This window comes from Anolis carolinensis, chromosome 4, assembly GCF_035594765.1.
Source record: "Anolis carolinensis isolate JA03-04 chromosome 4, rAnoCar3.1.pri, whole genome shotgun sequence".
Classification (NCBI taxonomy): Eukaryota; Metazoa; Chordata; class Lepidosauria; order Squamata; family Dactyloidae; genus Anolis; species Anolis carolinensis.
Genome location: NC_085844.1, coordinates 31,368,565 through 31,388,805, shown reverse-complemented (window position 1 = coordinate 31,388,805; position 20,241 = coordinate 31,368,565). Strand labels below are relative to the sequence as shown.

The 20,241-nt window shown below is 39.8% G+C and overlaps 1 protein-coding gene and 1 long non-coding RNA gene across 4 annotated transcripts in view; one reads left to right on the top strand and one right to left on the bottom strand.

Moving 5' to 3' along the window:
- triqk (triple QxxK/R motif containing) overlaps window positions 1-12,804 on the bottom strand; it is a 144,138-nt gene extending 131,334 nt beyond the window's left edge. For 2 of the 3 annotated variants that reach the window (XM_062980187.1, XM_008108358.3), the window contains exon 1: window positions 4,513-4,568. In XM_062980187.1, coding sequence (XP_062836257.1) covers window positions 4,513-4,568 — 56 coding nt within the window. Of the gene's footprint in view, window positions 1-4,512; window positions 4,569-12,742 lie in introns of those variants that run through there. The other variant, XM_016992802.2, reaches the window with a different exon arrangement.
- On the top strand, window positions 118-18,246 carry LOC134298827 (uncharacterized). The gene is made up of 3 exons (XR_010005917.1): window positions 118-445; window positions 14,982-15,048; window positions 18,163-18,246. It is a non-coding gene; the product is annotated as an uncharacterized LOC134298827 (long non-coding RNA).
- Window positions 18,247-20,241: the final 1,995 nt, after the last annotated feature.

Here is a 20,241-nt window from a genome sequence, read left to right as displayed (position 1 = left end):
AACAGCTCAAGCTTGAAAGGATCCTTTGATGGTAAGTTCTGAAAATGGCATGCATAATGCCTGAAGTGGGCAACCGGCACACCAAGGGACTTTGCCCTCTTCCCTTATGGACCTGTCAGAAGTTTGTTTTAAGGTTTTATTTTTTCCCTAGTTGCTTGCAACACACCAGTCCTTTCCCTGCTTTTCCTTTCTGCGTTTTCCCCATGCTGCACCAGCAATGAATAATTTACCATTGCGGAGACAAAGAGAAGTGTCACTGGGCTCATCCTTCATAAGCTTGTCACATGGACAAGAGGCATCAGCGCCATTATTTGTGTGTGGCGGGAGTGGGAGGGGGGTGAGCATGAAGGCACTGCAGAGCTATTCCAGCTTCATCAGGAAATGGGGACAAGAGAGCAGGTTGTCTACTGTTGCCAGCCTGGTAGCACAGAAGAAACACATTAAGGTAAATCTCACTGAGAGTCTCTAGCTGATTTCAGCAATATACATGTTTAAAACAGAGTTTACAGAATTTTGAGATTTCAGTTTCACTCTCAGTAAAAGAGCTGCAGGGAGAGGTGGGTAATAAATTCACTATTGATAATTCAACTCCCCAATTTGCTGATACTATACTTCATCATGATTTTTATCCAAGTTTCTTTGGGCATTCTAGTATATTGTTAGGCTTCCAGATGATCAAACTTCGTGTAACAAAAGTGGTGGATGCTATTAAAATTGTAGCTGCTTTTAAACGAGCAAAAGAATATAAGCTCCATTTTGCCTTTTCTTTATCAAAGAGTTGGTTGTAATTTATTTTCTGTATTTATTCTTGCTTTCAGATCTAATCATTTTACTCACACTGTCTTTTCTGTCAATAATAGTTTTAACCACTCAACAAGGCCAAAATAACTTCTCTTGGGATACACATTCAGCATTATAAGAAAGCAAGCCCTGTGTATGACAAGAGGGAAGTATGTATGCCTACACTTGGTGGAAAATCTTAATTGGCCAGGGCTCTCTGTTACCTGCATAAAGCTTTATGGAGGTGTGCTTTTGCCAGAGGCATTAAATGCATCAAGCAGAACACCAGATCAATTTCACATAGACATAGAGAGACAGATTCGTGAGAGGTGAGATGTCATAAAGCAAATTCAAAACTCACACAATTGTGCTATTAACATGTGTGACAGTGCAGATACATGGGAGAGCTGAATGATACATATACATACACACACCTTCCCCATTTACTGCCACCCCAATAAGGATTCCTTCCCATGTCTACACTGTTCCAGTGTTTATGCACATATCACACTGTCAGTAATACTGCTCCAGAATTCTGATGGTGCTATTAATTGGTTGTTATTGCTTTTTGGTGTGAAATCAGGTTCAACTTTGGGTAACTTTCTGAAATACAGGCCTTCAAGAACCACAGTCAAGGAAGCCACAGCCCTGACTTTGCAAGACTGCGGCCTCCTTGACTGAATCAAGCCATCTGTAATGTGGGATTCCTATTTTCCTATAGCATTTCACTTTACCAAGCATGATTGTCTTTGCCAATGAGTCATATCATCTCATGATATATCCAAAGTATGAAAGCTCTAATTTAGACACTGTTGGCTTTGAGGGAAAGTTCAGTCTTGATTTTCTCTCAAACCCATTTATCTTTTTGACAGGCTACTGTATCAGCAGAACTATCCTCCAAACACTACATTTCAAATGAATTGATCTTCCTCTAGTCAGTTTTCTTCACTGCCCAGATTTCTCTCTCTCTCTCTCTCTCTCTCTCTCTCTCTCTCTCTCTCTCTCTCTCTCTCTCTCTCTCTCTCTCTCTCACACACACACACACACACACACACACACACACACACACACACACACACACACGTTTTCCCTCCTGTATGTTTCTTAAGTTGAAATGCGATTTAGGACAATAATATATTTTATTCTGATTTCTTCTTTAATGAAACTAATAAAAATTAGGGAAGAAGAAAACTTCATGATAGGATTATGAAACAACTTGAAAGCATGCAACAACAGCCATCAGTTAGGTGATGTCCATCAGATAAACACTGCCCACAAGATAAAGAATGGTCTTGATAAAGATGAAATAGACCCCACTGTACTGGACAACTACAGACCAGTCTCCAATCTCCAAATTTGGGGCAAGGTACTAGAGCATGTGGTGGCTTCACAACTCCAATAATTCCTAGATGAGGCAGATTATCTAGATCAGTGGTTCTCAACCTGTGGGTCCCCAGATGTTTTGGCCTTCAATTCCCAGAAATCCTAACAGCTGGTAAACTGGCTGGGATTTCTGGGAGTTTTAGGCCAAAACCCCTGGGGACCCACAGGTTGAGAACCACTGATCTAGATCCACTTCAGTCTGGTTTCAGACTTGGTTATGGGACAGAGACAGCTTTGGTTGCCTTGTTGGATGACCTATACAGAGAACTGGACAGGGGGAGTGAGTCCCTCTTGGTTCTCCTGGACCTTTCAGTGGCTTTCAAAACCATCGACCATAATATCCTTCTGGGTCGCCTTTATGGGATGGATCTTGGAGGCTCTATTCCTTCCTGGAGAGTCATTCCCAGAAGGTGGTGCTAGGGAATTTCTGTTTGACTCCTTGTATGCTGTTTAACACATATATGAAACTGCTGGGAGAGATCAACCAAAGTTCTGGATTACAGTGCCATCTATATGCAGATGACACCTAACCCTTTTACTCCTTTTCACCTAGTTCCAAGGAAGCAGTTCTTGTGCTAATCTGGTGTCTGTCAGCTGTAATGGACTATATGAGGGCAAACAAACTGAAGCTTAATCCAGACAAGACAGAGGTGTTCCTGGTTAGTCAAAGAAAGATCTGGGAATAGGAATTCAGCCGGTTTAGATGGGGTTACACTCCCTCTGAAAGCACAGGTTTGCAGTTTGGGGGCACTCCTGAATTCAGCTCTGAACCTGGAAGTCCAGGTATCAGCAGTGACCAGGAATTCTGTTACACCATTAAAGCCAGTGCATCAACTCCACCCTTTCCTGGAGAAGTTTGATCTGATCAAAGTGGAACATGCCTTGGTTACATTACATTGGATTACTGCAATGTGTTCTATGTGGGCTGCCTTTGAAAAGTGTTCAGAAACTTCAGTTGGTCCAAAGAGCAGCAGCCAGACTGCTAATTTGGGCTGGCTACAGGGAGTGTACAAGTCATCTGTTGTGACAGCTTCACTGGCAGCTAGCACATTTCTGGGCACAATTCAAAGTGCTAGTTTTGAACTACAAAGCCCTATACGGTTCCAATCCAGGTTATCTGAAGGACAGTATCTGTTTCTATGAACCTTGGAGACATTTACAATCTACCTGGGGGGGGGGGCTCTCTGTCCCACAACCTACTCAAGTGCATTTGGTGGGAACATGGCAGAGGGCCTTTTTTGTTGTTGCTCCCAAACTGTGGAGCTCCCTCCCAAGAGAGACCAGGAGGGCCCCATCCCGGCTGCCCTTCCACAGGCAGGTCAAGATCTTCTTCTGCCTGCAGGCATTTGGGGAAGGATAAGGGTTATGCTGCTGGTGAAATGTGAGTGGGATGTGAAGGGTGAGTTTGAAAGGATATTTTAAGTGTATTTATTATATTTTAATCTGTTTTACCTTAATCCACACTATATTATTTAATTGTTTTTTAAATCTGTATTGCACTTTTAAAACTATGACCAAAGTGTGGGATTTTTAGATGCCTTCAGTTCCCATGGGGTGAAAGGTGGGGTATAAAGCAAATAAAGAAATAAATAATAGATATAATTTGTCTGAATTCGTTTCCAGGATAAGGAGATATATAAACACAATCACAGTGCAAAAATAAGCCCATGCCTAGAAAAAGATACAGAACTATGGTTCAGCTCCAAGATTTGCTTCTCAAGGTGTCAATAAGAAATTTAACCAACCCAAACACTGACGGTTCAGAATTGATGTTCTGGTCCAATATAAAATTAATCTTAACATCGGGGGGGGGGGGGGGTAAGGAAGAGGGTGAAAATTAATTATTCAGTGAAGATTTTCCCAATTGATTGGAATTTTACAATTGGTTGTCAATTTTTAAGTTGTTATAAAGACATTCGCCTTCTTCATTTGTGTTGTTGATATCTTATTTCTTATATGTGAATGGGTTTATGCTTTAAAATATTGCCTACTTTCTAGATGTAGCAATAAGAACACACAGCTAGACAGTAGATAGATGGATAGCACTGAAAGGCTCAGAGACTGATGTTTTTCATAGCTTCCTTACTTACTACCAGATCAACCAGAATCAAATATTAAAGATAAAAATAGAAATGTATTTTTCATTGGGTTGTCTTTTGAATATTCAGGCTTTACTTTGGGGTCAAACAGAGGTCTTCATCAAGCAGATACAGTGCAATCCTATGCTTATCTTTTCAGAGATTAGTTTCACTGTGTTCAGTGTGATTTACTCCCAGGTAAATATACATAGGATTGCTGTCTTTATCTCAGCTGTGTATAGAGAGCTCTTTTTTAAAGCATTTCACCTACCTTACTATGAATTTACTTTCCCTGGTCTTTGTTCCATTTGTCAATGGCCTGTGCATCTAAACGACCCAAGAAAAAAAGAGATGAGGGTGGTAGAGAGAATCTGCTTCATACTGAAGAATACTCTCTTTAATTCAGTCTTTGCCATTAATCTTTTGTCAGCTTTTACATACTGCAATGATGCTGCTGTAAATCATAAATCCCATCATGCAACCACTCTCAGTGGAATCTACTTCACTATAGATTTAAACAGCTGCTTTAAAAGTTAAACTCCTAACCCTCCCCAGCTCCCTCCAGCTGTTCCCTGCATCTTTTGGAAAGAATCTGAAAGGCCATGTTTTATCGCCCATGCCTGCATTTGCTCACACTTTACTATTTGTCAATTAGCCAGGTCAAAGAGAACTCCCTTTAGGAAGGTTTGAAACAACACTATCCCTTCTGGTTTTAATACAATACTCGGGTGTCTGTACTATCTCCTCCTTTCCCCATCGCCATAGATCTCCCATTTGCCTTTTTAATCCCGCTTCACTGATTAATGGCCAAAACCATCACAGAGTAGTCTTCTATAAAACAGATGAAGGGTATCCTTTTGGAAAATAAGAAATCTCTGGACTAGAAAAGAAAACACTTGGGTTTATGGACTTTGAGCCAAAGATATTCAAACAGGGCACAAAAAGTTATTTGTACAGAATTAGGGTTGTATAGAGTAGAGAAAAAGGAAGCTTATTTTAAGATGTGAAGTGCAGCAAACTTCAAAATGGTAAGTGTGAATCATCTGATTTTTGTCCAAGATTCAAGTACATTTCTTTGTTCTGTATTCTCAGTTGTCTACAGGGGATATATGATCTCTGCTCTGGAATTCTTAAAATATGCAAAAACAACAAGGAATACATCTAGGAAAATGAGCACATTTGAAGAGTGTCCAAAGAAAAATGTATGCATAGCAAACTGCTGATCAATATGGTTTAATCAATGGGAGAATTCAGTCAATGAAGATCCATTGCTTTCTTTATATTTTCAAAGAAAGCAATGGATCTCATCCCATCAATAGCAACAAAAACAGTACCAGGAACATCCTTTAGAAACTGTATTACACCAGTTTAAAAAGAATTGCGCTGGTTACCAATATGCCTCTGCTCCAAATTCAAGATACTGGTGATGACCCTGATATCTCAATACTTCAAGGGACACATGTCCTGATAAACCTGCCTCAAGATCAGTGTTCACTGCAACAGCACTTCTCAGTATCCTGTAAATGTTAGGATGGAGAAAAGGGTCTTCTCTGTTGTGGCACCCTGTGTGTGGAATGCCTTCTTTTTGGAAACCCAACCAGCACCCTTCTTAGATTTATTCTGGTGCCAGGTTAAAACATGGTTCTACTGAAGCATTTCGGGTCCACTGATTTTTCCCAGATTTGTAATATTGCATGGATTCAGCCATAGCTGTTGATGTTGATGCTACTGTGTATCTTAACAGGATTTCTAATAGAGATGTCTTGGAAACTTTTGTTGGGAATTGCATAGTGTTGCTCAAAAATGTGACTTGCCCAAAGCTACCCAGTGGGTTTCCAGAAATTTAAACCGGATTTAAATCAAAGATCTAACAAAATCCTTGTCCAATACTCAAATCACTACACTATGCTGATTTTGGACGATTTGATTTATTCCAAAGTATGGCGAAGTGTGTTAAAGCACTGAGCTGCTGAACTTGCAGACCGAAAGGTCCCAGGTTCAGACCCTGGGAGCGGCATGAGCAGCCGCTGTTAGCTCCAGCTTCTGCCAACCTAGCAGTTCAAAAACATGCCAATGTTAGTAGATCAATAGGTACCGCTCCAGCGGGAAGGTAACAGCGCTCCATGCAGTCATGCCGGCCACATGACCTTGGAGGTGTCTATGGACAATGCCGGATCTTCGGCTTAGAAATAGAGATGAGCACCAACCCCCAGAGTCAGACATGACTGGATTTAACATCAGGGGAAACCTTTACCTTTACCTGTGAGGTTGCTTAATAAAGATATGTTTTAATTTTTAATTGGTTTACATTATTTTAAGTGATTTTATTTTATATCATCCAATATCTTGTAATAAAAAGTGGAATAAACATATTGTAATTGATCCATCAAAAAGCTACGGCACTGGGTACAATAGCTGGAAAGAGAGCAACCTATGGGTGTGATCTTTATGGAGATGCACAGCATTGTTTAGAAGTCCTACAGATAGAATTGTAGGTTTTTCCAGGACACATTCAAAAAGATTAAAATCATTTAAAAAAAGAAATAACAGCACAAAATTTGTTGAAGTTTCTTCAAGAAAATCCAACTTGAATGCCAGCCTGAATTTTTAAAAGGGGTGTTGAATGCTGCCAACAATGGAAGAACAGCAAAATGGGAACTTTTCTTGCCAGTGAGTTCCAGCACATGGGAAGAGGCACTTTTATATACAACAAAGTTACTTCCAGTGGTAGCTGTTCTAAGAAAAGCAGCTCTTCTAAATTACTCAGGACTCCAGCTCCTCAAATAGAAGGTGCCTTCAAGTAGAATACTACTCTCTGTAAATGTGAACTGAAAGGTGGACAGATGGCCAAGCTGAGATGCTCCTATATTCAGTCTAGTAATGATAGCAGGTGATGGGAAAGATCTGTTTCAGTAGAGCTGCTGCTGGAGGTTATTAGACTAGGTGGAAAAGTTGTCTATCTTGATATAAGACTGTTTTCTGTCTTTGTGGTTGCTTCATATAGCCCTTACTCATCACCTTATATCATCAGGGTGGGCTACTGTGCAGAGGTGTAGTATGTGGAGTGGTGGCAAAATATGGGCATGGAATCTGCCAATAAGATCATATAGAAAATGTGGTTGTGTAAAAAGTCTGGTCCTAAGTAATATACAATGTGTTACTGTATATAGTGGACCCAAGAGCAGACCAATATTCAGTGAAGTTGTACCAAAAATATGACATGCTGCCTGTAACCAGCTCTGGTCAACAGCCTGGTTCAGAACCTGTAAACTACTTTAAAGATTAGTGTGTTAACATTACTTTACATGAAAATAGTTTCTTGATATTATTCATTTATCACTATTTTACAAGTAACATGTTACACTATCTGTTAGTAATGGTTCAAAACAACGTCTTGTTATTTCTTGCCTTAGAAAACACAATAAAATCCATGGAGTCACCATAAGTTAACAGTTGACTTGAAGACAACACATGAGAATGTGGTAGTCCAGGGGAATTAGAAAGGGTTGCCTCTTATATAGCATGGCTGGGAAGAATGGATTATCTTGCTTTTCTTTTAAACAAGGGTCCAAAACTATTTAAAGCCACACAGGAGCTAGCAGAAAAGAGACAGTTTGGCCAACAGCCAGACACATTTTTGAATTATATGATATTTCAATGATCGATTCATATTTTAATCTTAACTATGCAAACACTTTCCTAAATGCTACTGATACCTGGGCACCCAGGTATAACTTTAGAAGTACACCACAATTGCGCAGTTGACATTTCAAGGGACACATGACCCCATCCAGCAGCTTCTGAACCTTAACTTGATCTGCTTCTCAACTGGGGAAAATATCTGTCTTATCTGGATTAAGCTGCATTTTGTCTGCTCTCATCCAGTCCATTAGATTTAGATGGAGAGAGAGAGATTAGCAGGTTAGAGTACACCACTAATGATAGCAATACTACATAAAAGAAGGCACCAGCTAGGTTTTTCATCAGTATTTTACAAGATTTTTTTACTGCTTTAGTGTTCATCAGTCTCCTACCTTGTCAATCTAGATTTTTGTCTCTTCTAACTCCATGCCATTCTTGTAATTTTCCAGCATCTTCTCATTTACCCACCTGCTCATCCTTGCCTTTTTCAAGACAACTTACGTGAAGCAATAATTAATGACAGCCCCATTCCCTCCTATTGCATGGTGAGAGAGCAATCTTTTTATGCTTAGAATCCATTATACAGCGAGCCACTTGGAGAAAGTATAGAAATATTACAAATCAATGAAGAAATCCATTTGTAGAAATGATTTGGAGTAGGTCAACAGTTTGTGGGCTAAGAGCTTCACTTCTGCTGTTTCTTTGCTCTACTTAAGGTGCTTTTCTCCTAATTCTTTTAAATTTTCAAGGTCTCCGGGTATGTAGGTCATCCCTCAGGGTGCTTTCACCTGAGATATTTTCATACAATCATTTTCCCCAGTCAGAGAATTTTAGAAGATGCCATCTTATACTTGCAATCTTCCAAGCCTTTCCCTGCTATTTCTTTCATGATTTCTTATTTTATGAATATTCTCTCAAAATAAAAGACAAAACAACTGTGCAATATGTTTTGATTTACAGTGCTAGGAACTGCACACAAGAAGTGGTTTATGGTCCGATTACAAGTAATACCATAAGTTATAGGTATAGCAACTACCATGGCTAATGCTTCCAGACATGCCTTGTCACAATTCAGACCCTCTCTGGAAGCTTCACCCTATTCATTCACATGTATATTATTTATATTATTATTTTATCTGCTTTATTTATACCCCACCTTCTCCCCATGGCAGCTGACAATCCCACACTTTGACCATAATTTACAAACAAAGTGAATGCAAAAAATTTTTAAAACCACTAATTTAGTGTGGATTTTTTCTAAATGCAGCTAAATCTATATATATAAAAGAGTGATGGCATCAGGGCAGTGGACAAAACAACAAAACTACAGGCCCCCCAACCTCAAAATTTGACAACACAACCCATCATTCACGGCTCTAGGTTGATACAACAAAAAGAAAAGAAAAATAAAGTCCTAATTACAGGGAGAGGAATAATAGTTTTTATCCAATTGCTGCCAGTTTGAAGGCTAAGCTCCGCCCACTTGGTCTCCTAGCAACCTACTCAGCCCAGGGGACAGGGACAGTTAGGCCTCACTTAGGCCTCTTCCACAGATTATCAGATTTTAACTGGATTATATGGCAGTGTAGACTCAAGGCCCATCCACACAGCTATATAACCCATTTAGAATCTTATATTATCTGCTTTGAACTGGATTATCTTGACTCCACACTGCCATATAATCCACTTCAGTGTGCATACTAAACATAAAGACAACCATACAACAGACATTCAATACCACCACTACCTCAACAATTTCTCACCAACATCATCAAACAAGCCACAGCAACACGTGGCCGGGCACAGCTAGTATATTATAAATACACTTAAAATAGCATTTAAATTTCACAATCCCCACCCCATTAGAACTCCAACTATCATTATTTTCATTTTATTTTTATCCTGTCTTTCTCCCAAATGGGACTTGTGGTGGCTTACTCATGGAGGTGTACCACAAGCAAGCTACTGCTACAATGGAGCACTAGTGTGGAAAGTGTATTTAAATATGAAAATGTCGTTGCAACAACCATTTTGTGAAATAAACGATTAGGTGGAGGGATGAAACCACTTGCAGAACTTCCAGACAAAGCCAGTGAATCAGATATCCCGTAACATTCTGTCATTTGCATTACATTGCTTCTCACTACAGTCACTTAATGCAACACGACAAAGTAATTCATGAAACCAGTGCCTTATTGGAAGATCTTCACTTTTTACAGAGAACACACAAGTGCCTTGATACCTTGGGTCATGAACAATTCTTTCTGCTTTTATCCATCCAGGTTATCGTCACATCTAACTGACTGTGATACTTTAAAAATACTCAATTTGAATATGGAAACAATGAAACACACACTCACACTTCTGTTATGTTTGGGTGATTTTCTCTTCCCATAGATCCGTTTCACTCGCATATCTATTTGTTGTATCAGCTTTTCCGAAATTAGTATGTGTATATGTGTGCATGTTTTAACTGTATTGCCTGGGGAATTTTCTCTCTGGATGTCTGCCATCAATGTGCTTCTTTAAAAAGGCCAATTCTTTTTTTTTTCTTTTTTCTTTTTTTTTTACAAATATCACATTTCCATGCAAGAGAAGGTGGGCAAAACTCCAATGTTATTTTATGGGCTTCAACAGCACTCAGTACAAATGATGGATTTATCCCACTGCATTTCAATATGCAGATATTAGAAACAGAATCCTTTCCTACTAAAGGAAACAGTCGACATCTTATTTGCATCCATGCATATCAACAATGCAATTAGGACACACTTCTCTGAGAATTAGATTCAGATGGTAATTAAAGAATTGTGTTATGAATTTTAATTTGGCATTAGGGAAGTAAATTATTCTGTATTGCTCTGTTCTCACAGTTGGGCAAAATACATTATGCTGTTTTCTTGGATTTTTTTTTTAAAAAAATAATAATCAGAAACCGAGTCCTGATGTCCTTAAAGTCTAATTGTGTGGAAGAAAATAAATCACATAAAACATCTGATTCAAAGTAAAACAGCAGTGGCAGCCACTGGTTTGATTCCCTCACACCTTTTGGAGAAAACATCCATGGGGATTATAAGTGACAGCAACTAAAAAGCTCTAATCACAAGAGCATATACTTAAAAGGTCACTTTTTAAAAGGCTGGTGAAGAAATCAAGGTTTGCATAATAATCACAAGTCATCATTGTTCAAATGAATTTCAGTGTTCCAGTGCCAAGAAAGGGGAAAGGATCTTAGCTTCTTGATGGGAAGTGATGCAGCTCACTCTTTTCTACATTTTCTTCTACTTTCCCTTTTCCCTGTCTGTTGCCTTCCCACATTTCTGAAATATTGACTTTAAGTTCCTTATGGCCAGACCTCTTCCTCCCCACTTTAAAATAAATAAGAAACCTGCTCAGTGTGGGTGCTGTGAGCATTAATTCAAGTCACCTGAATATCCTTGTTTGAATTATACACTCTCCTAATAGAATCATATTGGAAGGGAGCCCATTAGCCATCGAGTCTACCCCATCCCACATCCCAGAGTTCAGAAAATCCAACTAGACCAGCAAGTATGTGTCTAGCCTCTTTATTGAAGATGTCGAGTTAAAGGGACTTTACACTTGCAAACCACTGTTACCATTAAAATGTTCCTTCTAATAGTCAATCAAAACCTACTCTAGGGTAACCTAAAAACATTAGACCTGATCATAATATGGAGCTGTTTGCTGAAGATACTCTGGCTAGATTTTTGGCACTAAGCAGTTTGTTGGATTCAATGGCCCGTGAATCTATCACTACACCTCGGAGAGCAGCCCTAATATAGATCTAACCTGGTTGAATATCCAGAAGTTCAAACCAAAATGTTTAAGCACCCAAATCCCTGAACCTGAATGGATTATTCTGATTCTCCCACTTATGACCTTATCATACTGGCCGCTGGAAATGCCACACATCATGGCAAATCCGGCAATGCCCGGCAGGAGGAACCCATTGCCCCACATCCCGCATTGCCCAGATTACCCCTACATCATCCAACGACAAGAAGAGCCCACTGCCTGGCTTCCCCGCATTGATCTCAATGTAACATAGGAAGGCTCCTGTGTTGCCACTGTGGTGGAATACCACCACAGTGGCAACACACATCCCTTTTGCGATGGATCCCTGCCAGAAGTAGCTCTACATCAGTGGTTCTCAACCTGGGGTCCCCAGATGTTTTTGGGCTACAACTCTCAGAAATCCCAACCAGTTTACCAGCTGCTAGGATTTCTGGGAGTTGAAGACCAAAAATATCTGGGGACCCCAGGTTGAGAACCACTGTTCTACATCATGGAACAGGAGATGGCGGGTTCCATTGCAAAAGGGAAATGAACCAGCATATACCACCAAAAAGTACCCTGTCTAATGAAGTCGATAGTCTCTTTTTAAAAAACATTTCAAATCATTTCCATCTAAAATATGAGAAGTTTACATTTCTTGTCTTTTAAAAAGTCTCAAACCAAACCGTATCCTTGTTCATCCCTAATCCACCACCATATTCTCAAAAATGTGCTAACCTAACCATACTTGTTTATTATGATCTTAAAGAGAACTTCGTGATAATTTTATCTCTTTAAGATTGACAAAGCTACAATCATACGCACACATACCCAAAGCCAGGCAGGTTCAGAAACCAAGATTTCAAAAGAGAGGTGTGTGGGTGGTTTAAAGTGAAAAGTAATCTTTTAAATTGGCGGAAAGGCCTATTTTTCATGTTGCTTCATCTCTTATTCCTCTCCCATCAGTTATATTTGATAGCTATAGCTTGGGGGAGGGGAGAGGAGGAGAACTGCTTGTCCTCTAATAAAAACCACTAGATTTATTGCTTATGGAAGGTACTAACCTCTGATAGCCCTGGAGTCTTGCAGCAAGTGACCCTCTACAATCTATCCTAACATCACTTGCAATAACTTTGACCTATTAGCTGCCTCATTGAAAAGCTAAGTTGAAACATCTGTGCCGTGATAAAAGGTGGCAGCATTCTTTGATTGTGCTCAGGGTGTCTAGCTTGGTGCAGGTGTGCTCTATGTAACTAATATGTTATTGCAGTTGCTGATAATCACGGCCATCCCCATCACACTTCTTCCCTGCAGGTCAGATGTCCAATGATATGAAGCATCATAGATAGAATTTAAAGTGTTTTTATTGCATTATCTCCAGGTATTCACTTGGATTGGAGGCCCTGTGTGTTGGAGTTAGCAACCTTGCATGTCAGTATTCTCTGGTAGTTAAGACCACATGTCTTCCTCTAGGAGTTTTGGCACAATACATTTATGGTAACTTCCTGTTTGTGTGTGCGCTTCTCACATCCATTCTCTTTCTGCACCATGTGGCCTTCCTTTGTTCTCTGGGGTCTCATCTGCTTTTTCACACCTCTTTCTCTCCCTGCCTGTGCTCCATGAAGCATGGGATAAAAGCCTCTCTAGTGAAATGCTCCAATTCTCTTGATACCATGTAGTACTCTTTCTTTTCTTACCTTTCCCCAAGAAGATGAAGCTGTGGTGATTATGCGCAAGTATTTGAGAATAAAACTACTTTTTTATACCACAGAAAGAAGAATATATTTACTTTTTTCCATACTTGATCTTATGTTGGTGGTGAGCTGGTGAACTCTTCGAACTTCTGCTGAGAGCATTAGTTATTCTATTTGAGAAATATACTGCAATTGCTGATATTTCTCAATATTAAGGACCATATTTGTACTGTTGTCATTCTTTTCTATGTTTGCCTTGGGGGTTTCATGTGACAATCTAGCACAAGATATGTGGCCGGGCTGTGGCACAGCTGGGTAGTGGCCAGCTGCAATAATTCACTACTGACCAAGAGGTCATGTGATCGAAGCTGGGGTCAGATAGGGCTCCCAACCGTTAATAGCCTAGCTTGCTGCCGACCTAAGCAACTTGATAAACAGTTGCATCTGTTGTGTAGAAAATTCTAGGTACTGCTTTATGGGAGGCGGTTAATTTAATTGATTTACAATGCCTTAAAAACTGCCAGCAGCTTGCGGAAAGGATTGAGGAAGTACTACCATCAAGGACTTGTTGTCACAAATGGACGATGAAGTGGCAGCTCCCCCTGTGGCCAGAATTGAGCATACCCTCATGAAGCTGGAAATGTTAAATTGCCTCTGTGTTTGCCTATATGTTGTATGTCTAATGACATTGAATGTTTGCTATGTATATGTGAATTGTAATCCACCCTGAGTCCCATTTGGGGTGAGAAGAGCAGAATATAAATACTGTAAATAAATAAATAAATGTCCCAGCATTTGAATACTCAACATTTCAAAAACAGAGTCTAGCATCCTGTTAGTGAATCAGACAATCTTACGACATTGCAGCTCACTTTTTTTTCTTATTGTGGAGGTTGGAATTCTGTTCTTACCAAAATATCCCTCCATATCTTGTAAACCATGCAACCCCCAATGCCTCCATTTGCATTTTGTTCAAGAGTAGGGTGCATCCAGTTATTTCCCTTTACCTGGAGAGGCTGTAGGGATGCTATCTGCAGGGCCATCTGATGCCTGTCCAGCTAGAGCAGTGGTTCTCAACCTGTGGGTCCCCATGTGTTTTGGTTTACGACTCCCAGAAATCCTAGCCAACAGCTTTTAGGATTTCTGAAAGTTGAAGGCCAAAACATCTGGGGACCCACAGGTTGAGAACCACAGCTGGCGATTCACTCGTTTTCTAATTCACTAGTTTAGCATCAAAAGAAAAGTTTCAGGCAAAGAAATCTATAGAATGCAAGCACAGATAATAGAAGAGGCCTCCCTTTCTGGAGCCATAAAATCACAGAGAGAGGCAAACAGGCAGCAATATGCATATGGCATCATGCGATAGGTACCTTCACCAAAGGTGATGATCCACCTGTTCTGCTGATTTGCCTGCTTTGTGTGATAAACTCCCATGTAAAACAAATAATCCCAGGAAGAAAGCACTGGAGCTATCATCCACAATCAGCATCTAGACAGCAGCTCTAGCAGTTATTTCTAAAGCTATATATAAATTAGCAAATATCATTTTGAGTCATACATGGATTCTTTCTTTTTTGATAATACATTTCTTCTTTATTGACCACTATAGACCATGATACAGAAAGAGTATTCTCTATGAATCACCCTGAACCAACGGATGACTCCTCCTACAGCAGGTAACCACCTGTCACTGGTATTTTAATTGTAACAGACTAAAATGGCTGAATTTCCTCACCTGGAAATGTTAATCTGAGGTTTGAGACTTCTTAAACACCAGAAAAAGGCATGTGCACATCACTGTCTTTTTTTCCCCCTTAATTCCAGAGGACAAGATGTGGAAGCAAAGATCTATTCGGCAAGATTTACAGTCACAGATACTAAGCATTTATGTTCAATGCTTATCTCCAAAGAGCTGGTAAATTTTCCCTCCATACGCACCATCCCTATTTCTCAGTCAGGATGCAAAGAAACATATGCCTCAACAAGCTATTGTGTGATATCAACTGCAAAACACATATGAATCCAGTGTGTTCACTGTGTGACTGTCAGGTTTGTGAGCACTTCTGAGAGTATTTGCCCTTTCCCTCACCACATTCTTTGGGTGTTGAATAAACAGAATAGAACATCCAATGAAAGGGTTATCACGTTCCTCATCCGCCTACATTATGTGATAACAGCTTTTGGTATCCTTGTCCCATTACAAGCAAACTCTGCTGCTCCCTAAGGATCCTGCTCTGTCCATGCTGTTGATCTCCTTTTGATTTTTAAAAGCACCAAGGTCAGACTCCGAGGCAGGGGGATTCCAGGTTCTTCCTAAAGAATTCTCAACACATTCCTCATTAGGCATCTGTTTATTCTAAAACATACACACACACAGGGGAAAGAATTAGATAACACTTTTCTGGCTTACTAAAAGTGTTCGACTTAGTAAATATGGTACTCGATTTTCAACTGATTCTGCCATCTGTCAGCAAACTTGGTGCTTTCAACGGGTTTTTCCCCCTGGTAGCAGGAAAATCTGATCCGCCCCCTCCTTTGTTCTTTTTTTTTTCAGATAGATTTTATTATGATGTTCAGCAGAAAAAATACAGAAAAGAAATTAATCTACAAAATATACAAAGCATGCAAAGGATTGGTAAAGCAGGTTACCTCGAGGATTATCTTGTAGATTCTATTGCACAGCAGTTATGTACACAGTTACACAGTAGGAGGCTTATTTCTCAGGCTTGTTTTTAATGAGATCAAGTTTCCACAAGGTGAGCTCTCAGCCATAGGTTTTGGTGTGGTGAACATTTCTCCTTGATGTCTCTCCTTCTGAGACTTGAGAGTTGCTGGCTGAGAAGATTAATGTGGACACTAATGTAGCTTCCATTCTAGTGCATATATATTTTCATTTAAGGAAAGTGTAAAATTGACGTTAGAGGCGTGAATTGGAATGGGAAGGTGAGTAGGAGAGAGGAGCAAGGTGTTTAAATGATTATACTTTGGGTTAGGCATATATACATAATTTGATTTCACATCTCTGACAACTCACAGGTGAATGTATGAGTAAATTATGTTGTAAACCATCATATTTTAGGTGATATGAAAGGTCTACTTCCTCCAGACAATGAGCCCCAAACCTGCAGGAGAGAATATTACCAATCATTGTTAAACCATGTCAGAATGTTTATTTATGTCACTCTTATGATGGTTTTATTCTTATATGTGTTTGTTGTTTGGGTAGCTTTGAATTTTCCAGGCTGTATGGCCATGTTGCAGAAGCATTTTCTCCTGATGTTTCACCCACATCTATGGCAGGCATCCTCAGAGGTTGTGAGGGCTGTTGACAACTAGGCAAGTGGGGTTTATATATCTTTGGAATGTCCAGGGTCGGAGAAAGAATTATTGTCTATTTGAGGCAAGTATGAATGTTGCAATAGATCACCTTGATTAGCATTGAATAGCCTTGCAGCTTCAAAGCTTAGCTGCTTCCTGCATGGCCATACAGCCCCGGAAAACTCAAAGCAACCCAGGGATTCTGGCCATGAAAGTCTTCGACAACACATTGTTTGTTATTTGTACTGTTTTTTTTAAAAAAAATGTTGTGAACTACTTTGGGTCCCATTCAGGGAGAAAAGCGGGATATAAATAAATATTTATTTATCATATTTATTATTATATGTTAATGCAACTCACTTTTGCAGAGGCAAATCTCAAGAGAGTTTTGAAGATGGTTGAAAAACCTATTGGTAGAAATGTTAAATCATATTTTAATACTGGATGTGTGTGTGTAAATAAATCTGGACCTTCTAGAGTTTCAGTCTGGCCCTCTGGATGGCAATGCTTCCCTCCCCATAGCACCAGCATTTAGTGCTTTTCTTGCTTTTATGTTTTCCCACATTCTTTTAAATTTGGCTTGCCTCTCCTCGGGTTTAGTTGATGTCAGCAAGAGATGTCTCCTAAATTATGGTATTCCTGTGATTTTATCTCTGGCCCACATGGCCTCTGAGAACTTCTCTGAAACTGAAGCTCTTGACTGAAAAGGTTTCCTATCCTTGAAGTAAATAAAAGATTTGTGGCTAACTAAGAACCTCCTTCTTTGTTTGCAATGCTCTACAACGATTTCTACCATAGTTCAGCAACAAGAAACATATAAAAAATACATGGTCTTTCTGTAAGAAAGGGCATCTCAGGAGAGCATTGGGCCTAGGAGGTGTGATTTGCATTCTCTCATCCCATAGCATAAGTCTAATTTTAATTACGATACTATGCAAATGTTGTTCCTTGTGAAGCCCAGGGACCTTGCAGATGACTCCCAATTATCTCAAGTATGGGATAATTGGTGGCTCCCATTTACCTCAAGGGTGACACACACTCTGCCTGCAGTAGCTGCTACTCTAGCCTTGTTTTACTATTTGCTTAGACCAGAGCTCAACCTGTTGGTCCCCGGGTGTTTTGGCCTACAACTCCCAGAAATCTCAGCCAGTTTACCAGCTGTTAGGATTTCCAGGAGTTGAAGGCCAAAACATCTGGGGACCCACAGGCTGAGAACCATTGGACTAGAGAAAGGCTGACTGCTGTGATTTGCAAGTCCATCTTCTCTGCAATTTACAGATGCAAACTATGCTTCATATGGCCAAGCAACATCAGAGTGAGGCCAGGATTGCTAAAGTTATTAATGAGAAAGAACACACAAACTAAATGAGACTGCAGTGGTTTCCTTTGCCTGAGCCTCCTGGAAAAGACAACATTTTGGACCCTCCCCATAAATATACATTTCAACTGTTTCTAAACCACTTTTCTCATAGGTATTGATGCCTTGGTGATGTCTTGCTGTGTTTCTCCATCCAAATACACAAAGAAAATACCATCTTCCTGGACTTCCAGGGATCATCTGTAAGGTCTGGAAAGATGCAATCTTCTTTGTGTGTCCAGTTGCAGAAACTGGATGCTGCCTATATTCTTTCTCCTTTCTCAGCCACTAAATGGATATGGATCACATGTCAGCAATTGATAGATAGGTGGCATTTGGGGGGGGGGGGGGGGATCGTCACATGAGGGAGATACTGGATACCTCCTTTTACACTGATCTTACAAGTTCAGACACATAGGAGTTTTTGTGACTCCATATGTGATTAAAAGGATTCTAGCTCATTTGTCTGCGACATGTCTGGACTATTATGCAAGCAATTCTACTGCTTATTTATTGTACAGAAGGGTGGTATGAATAGGAGGAGGCTAATAGCTCCAAGCCACATTTTCATCAAATGCATGGCTTCCAAGGCTATTGGAGTGAAAGCAGCACAAAACAGGTTGACTTGGACAAACACCCATCTACTTTACTGTATTGCTCATATCACTTTACCCATACTGCCTTGGCTCCAAAAACCTTCACCTGATAGAAACCAAACCAGGTATTTCAGGAATGTGCAGCTTCTTTTCTTTTCCTTGCTGATGATAATAATGCCAGGTTTTTTTTCTTGTCACTTTGCCTTGCCTGTTTGTCTTCTTTCTACCTTTACCTTGCTTCCATTGTCAGTATAACTATAATTCTGTATCTAATAGGAACCTGACCAAAAGAGAGAGCCACTAGGAGCATAATTCAGATCACTCTGCTTGTTTCAGGTCAAATCCAAAATAATTCTCAACACATTCCTCTTTAGGCATCTGTTTATTCTAAAACATACACACACACGGGCCCAACTAATGACTACCTCATCCAAAGATTTTGTTGGCAAGATTTATCCAGAGGGGCTTTGCCACTGACTTTTAAAGCTAGCAAAAAGAGTGATTTGCCCAAGTGGATTTCCATGACTGAATGGGGATCTGAACCTTGCTGTCTCAGAGTCTTAGGATGGACCTACACTGTAGATTTAATGCAATCTGACCCCATTTCGACTGCCATGGCTAAATACTTAGGACTCATGGAAGTTGTAGTTTGGTGAGGTACCATCATTCTTTGGCAGAGAAGATTGAAGACTTTGTAAATCTACAACTCCCCTGATTCCAGAGCACTGAGCCATGTCAGTTTTAGTAGTATCAAAGTGCGTTAATCCTACAGCACAGATGCACCTCTTGTCCAACATGCAAACCATTACATCATGATAGCTGAAGATCATTCTTTGTTGTTTTCAATGGGGTAGGTATGTTAGTCTGTTCTAGCAAAATAATCATTTTGTGGCACCTTCAACTCTATTATAAGAGTTCATGGATTACAATCCATTTTTTCAGATACAACAAACATTACAATTCATTTGTAATGTTTGGGACATTTACTGTAATATCATACTGAAATATTAAATATGACAAGGTTCTTTGTTGTTTTGCTATTCATATGATGATCTATGATGATTTCCTTCCAGCTTGACTCCTGATTGCCAAAGTGCCATTGCTGTGAAGCACGGGGGGGGGGGGGGGGGGGAGTATAAATGAACAACAATTTTAACTCTATTTCCCAGTCCCTCTTTAGTAATTTTTATTTGAGTCCAATTTATTAACCCAAATGTATCTAGAGAGAAGGTCCACTTCTGAGTTTTTAAAACATAATAATCTGATTTCTTGGTAATTTGCATCAACATTTTTATATTGGAAGGAATTTTAATCAAACTCCATGGTCTTATGTAGCATAATAGGACTATCTAATGAAAACATATGAAGTATGTGTTTCCTAATTACCTCAGACAGCTCATTTTGAGGTACGTCCTGCTTAAATCCCCACATTCCTATCTTCTTGCATTGCAAACATTTTTGTTCCTATCTCATCAATCAGAGTTATGTAAATTATGTTGGGCAAGGGCCACAATTAGATTTCTCCCTCTCCAAATACACACACACACACACCTGCTTTCACCTTCTCCAGAGCAAATCAATGCCGTCTTCACAGATAT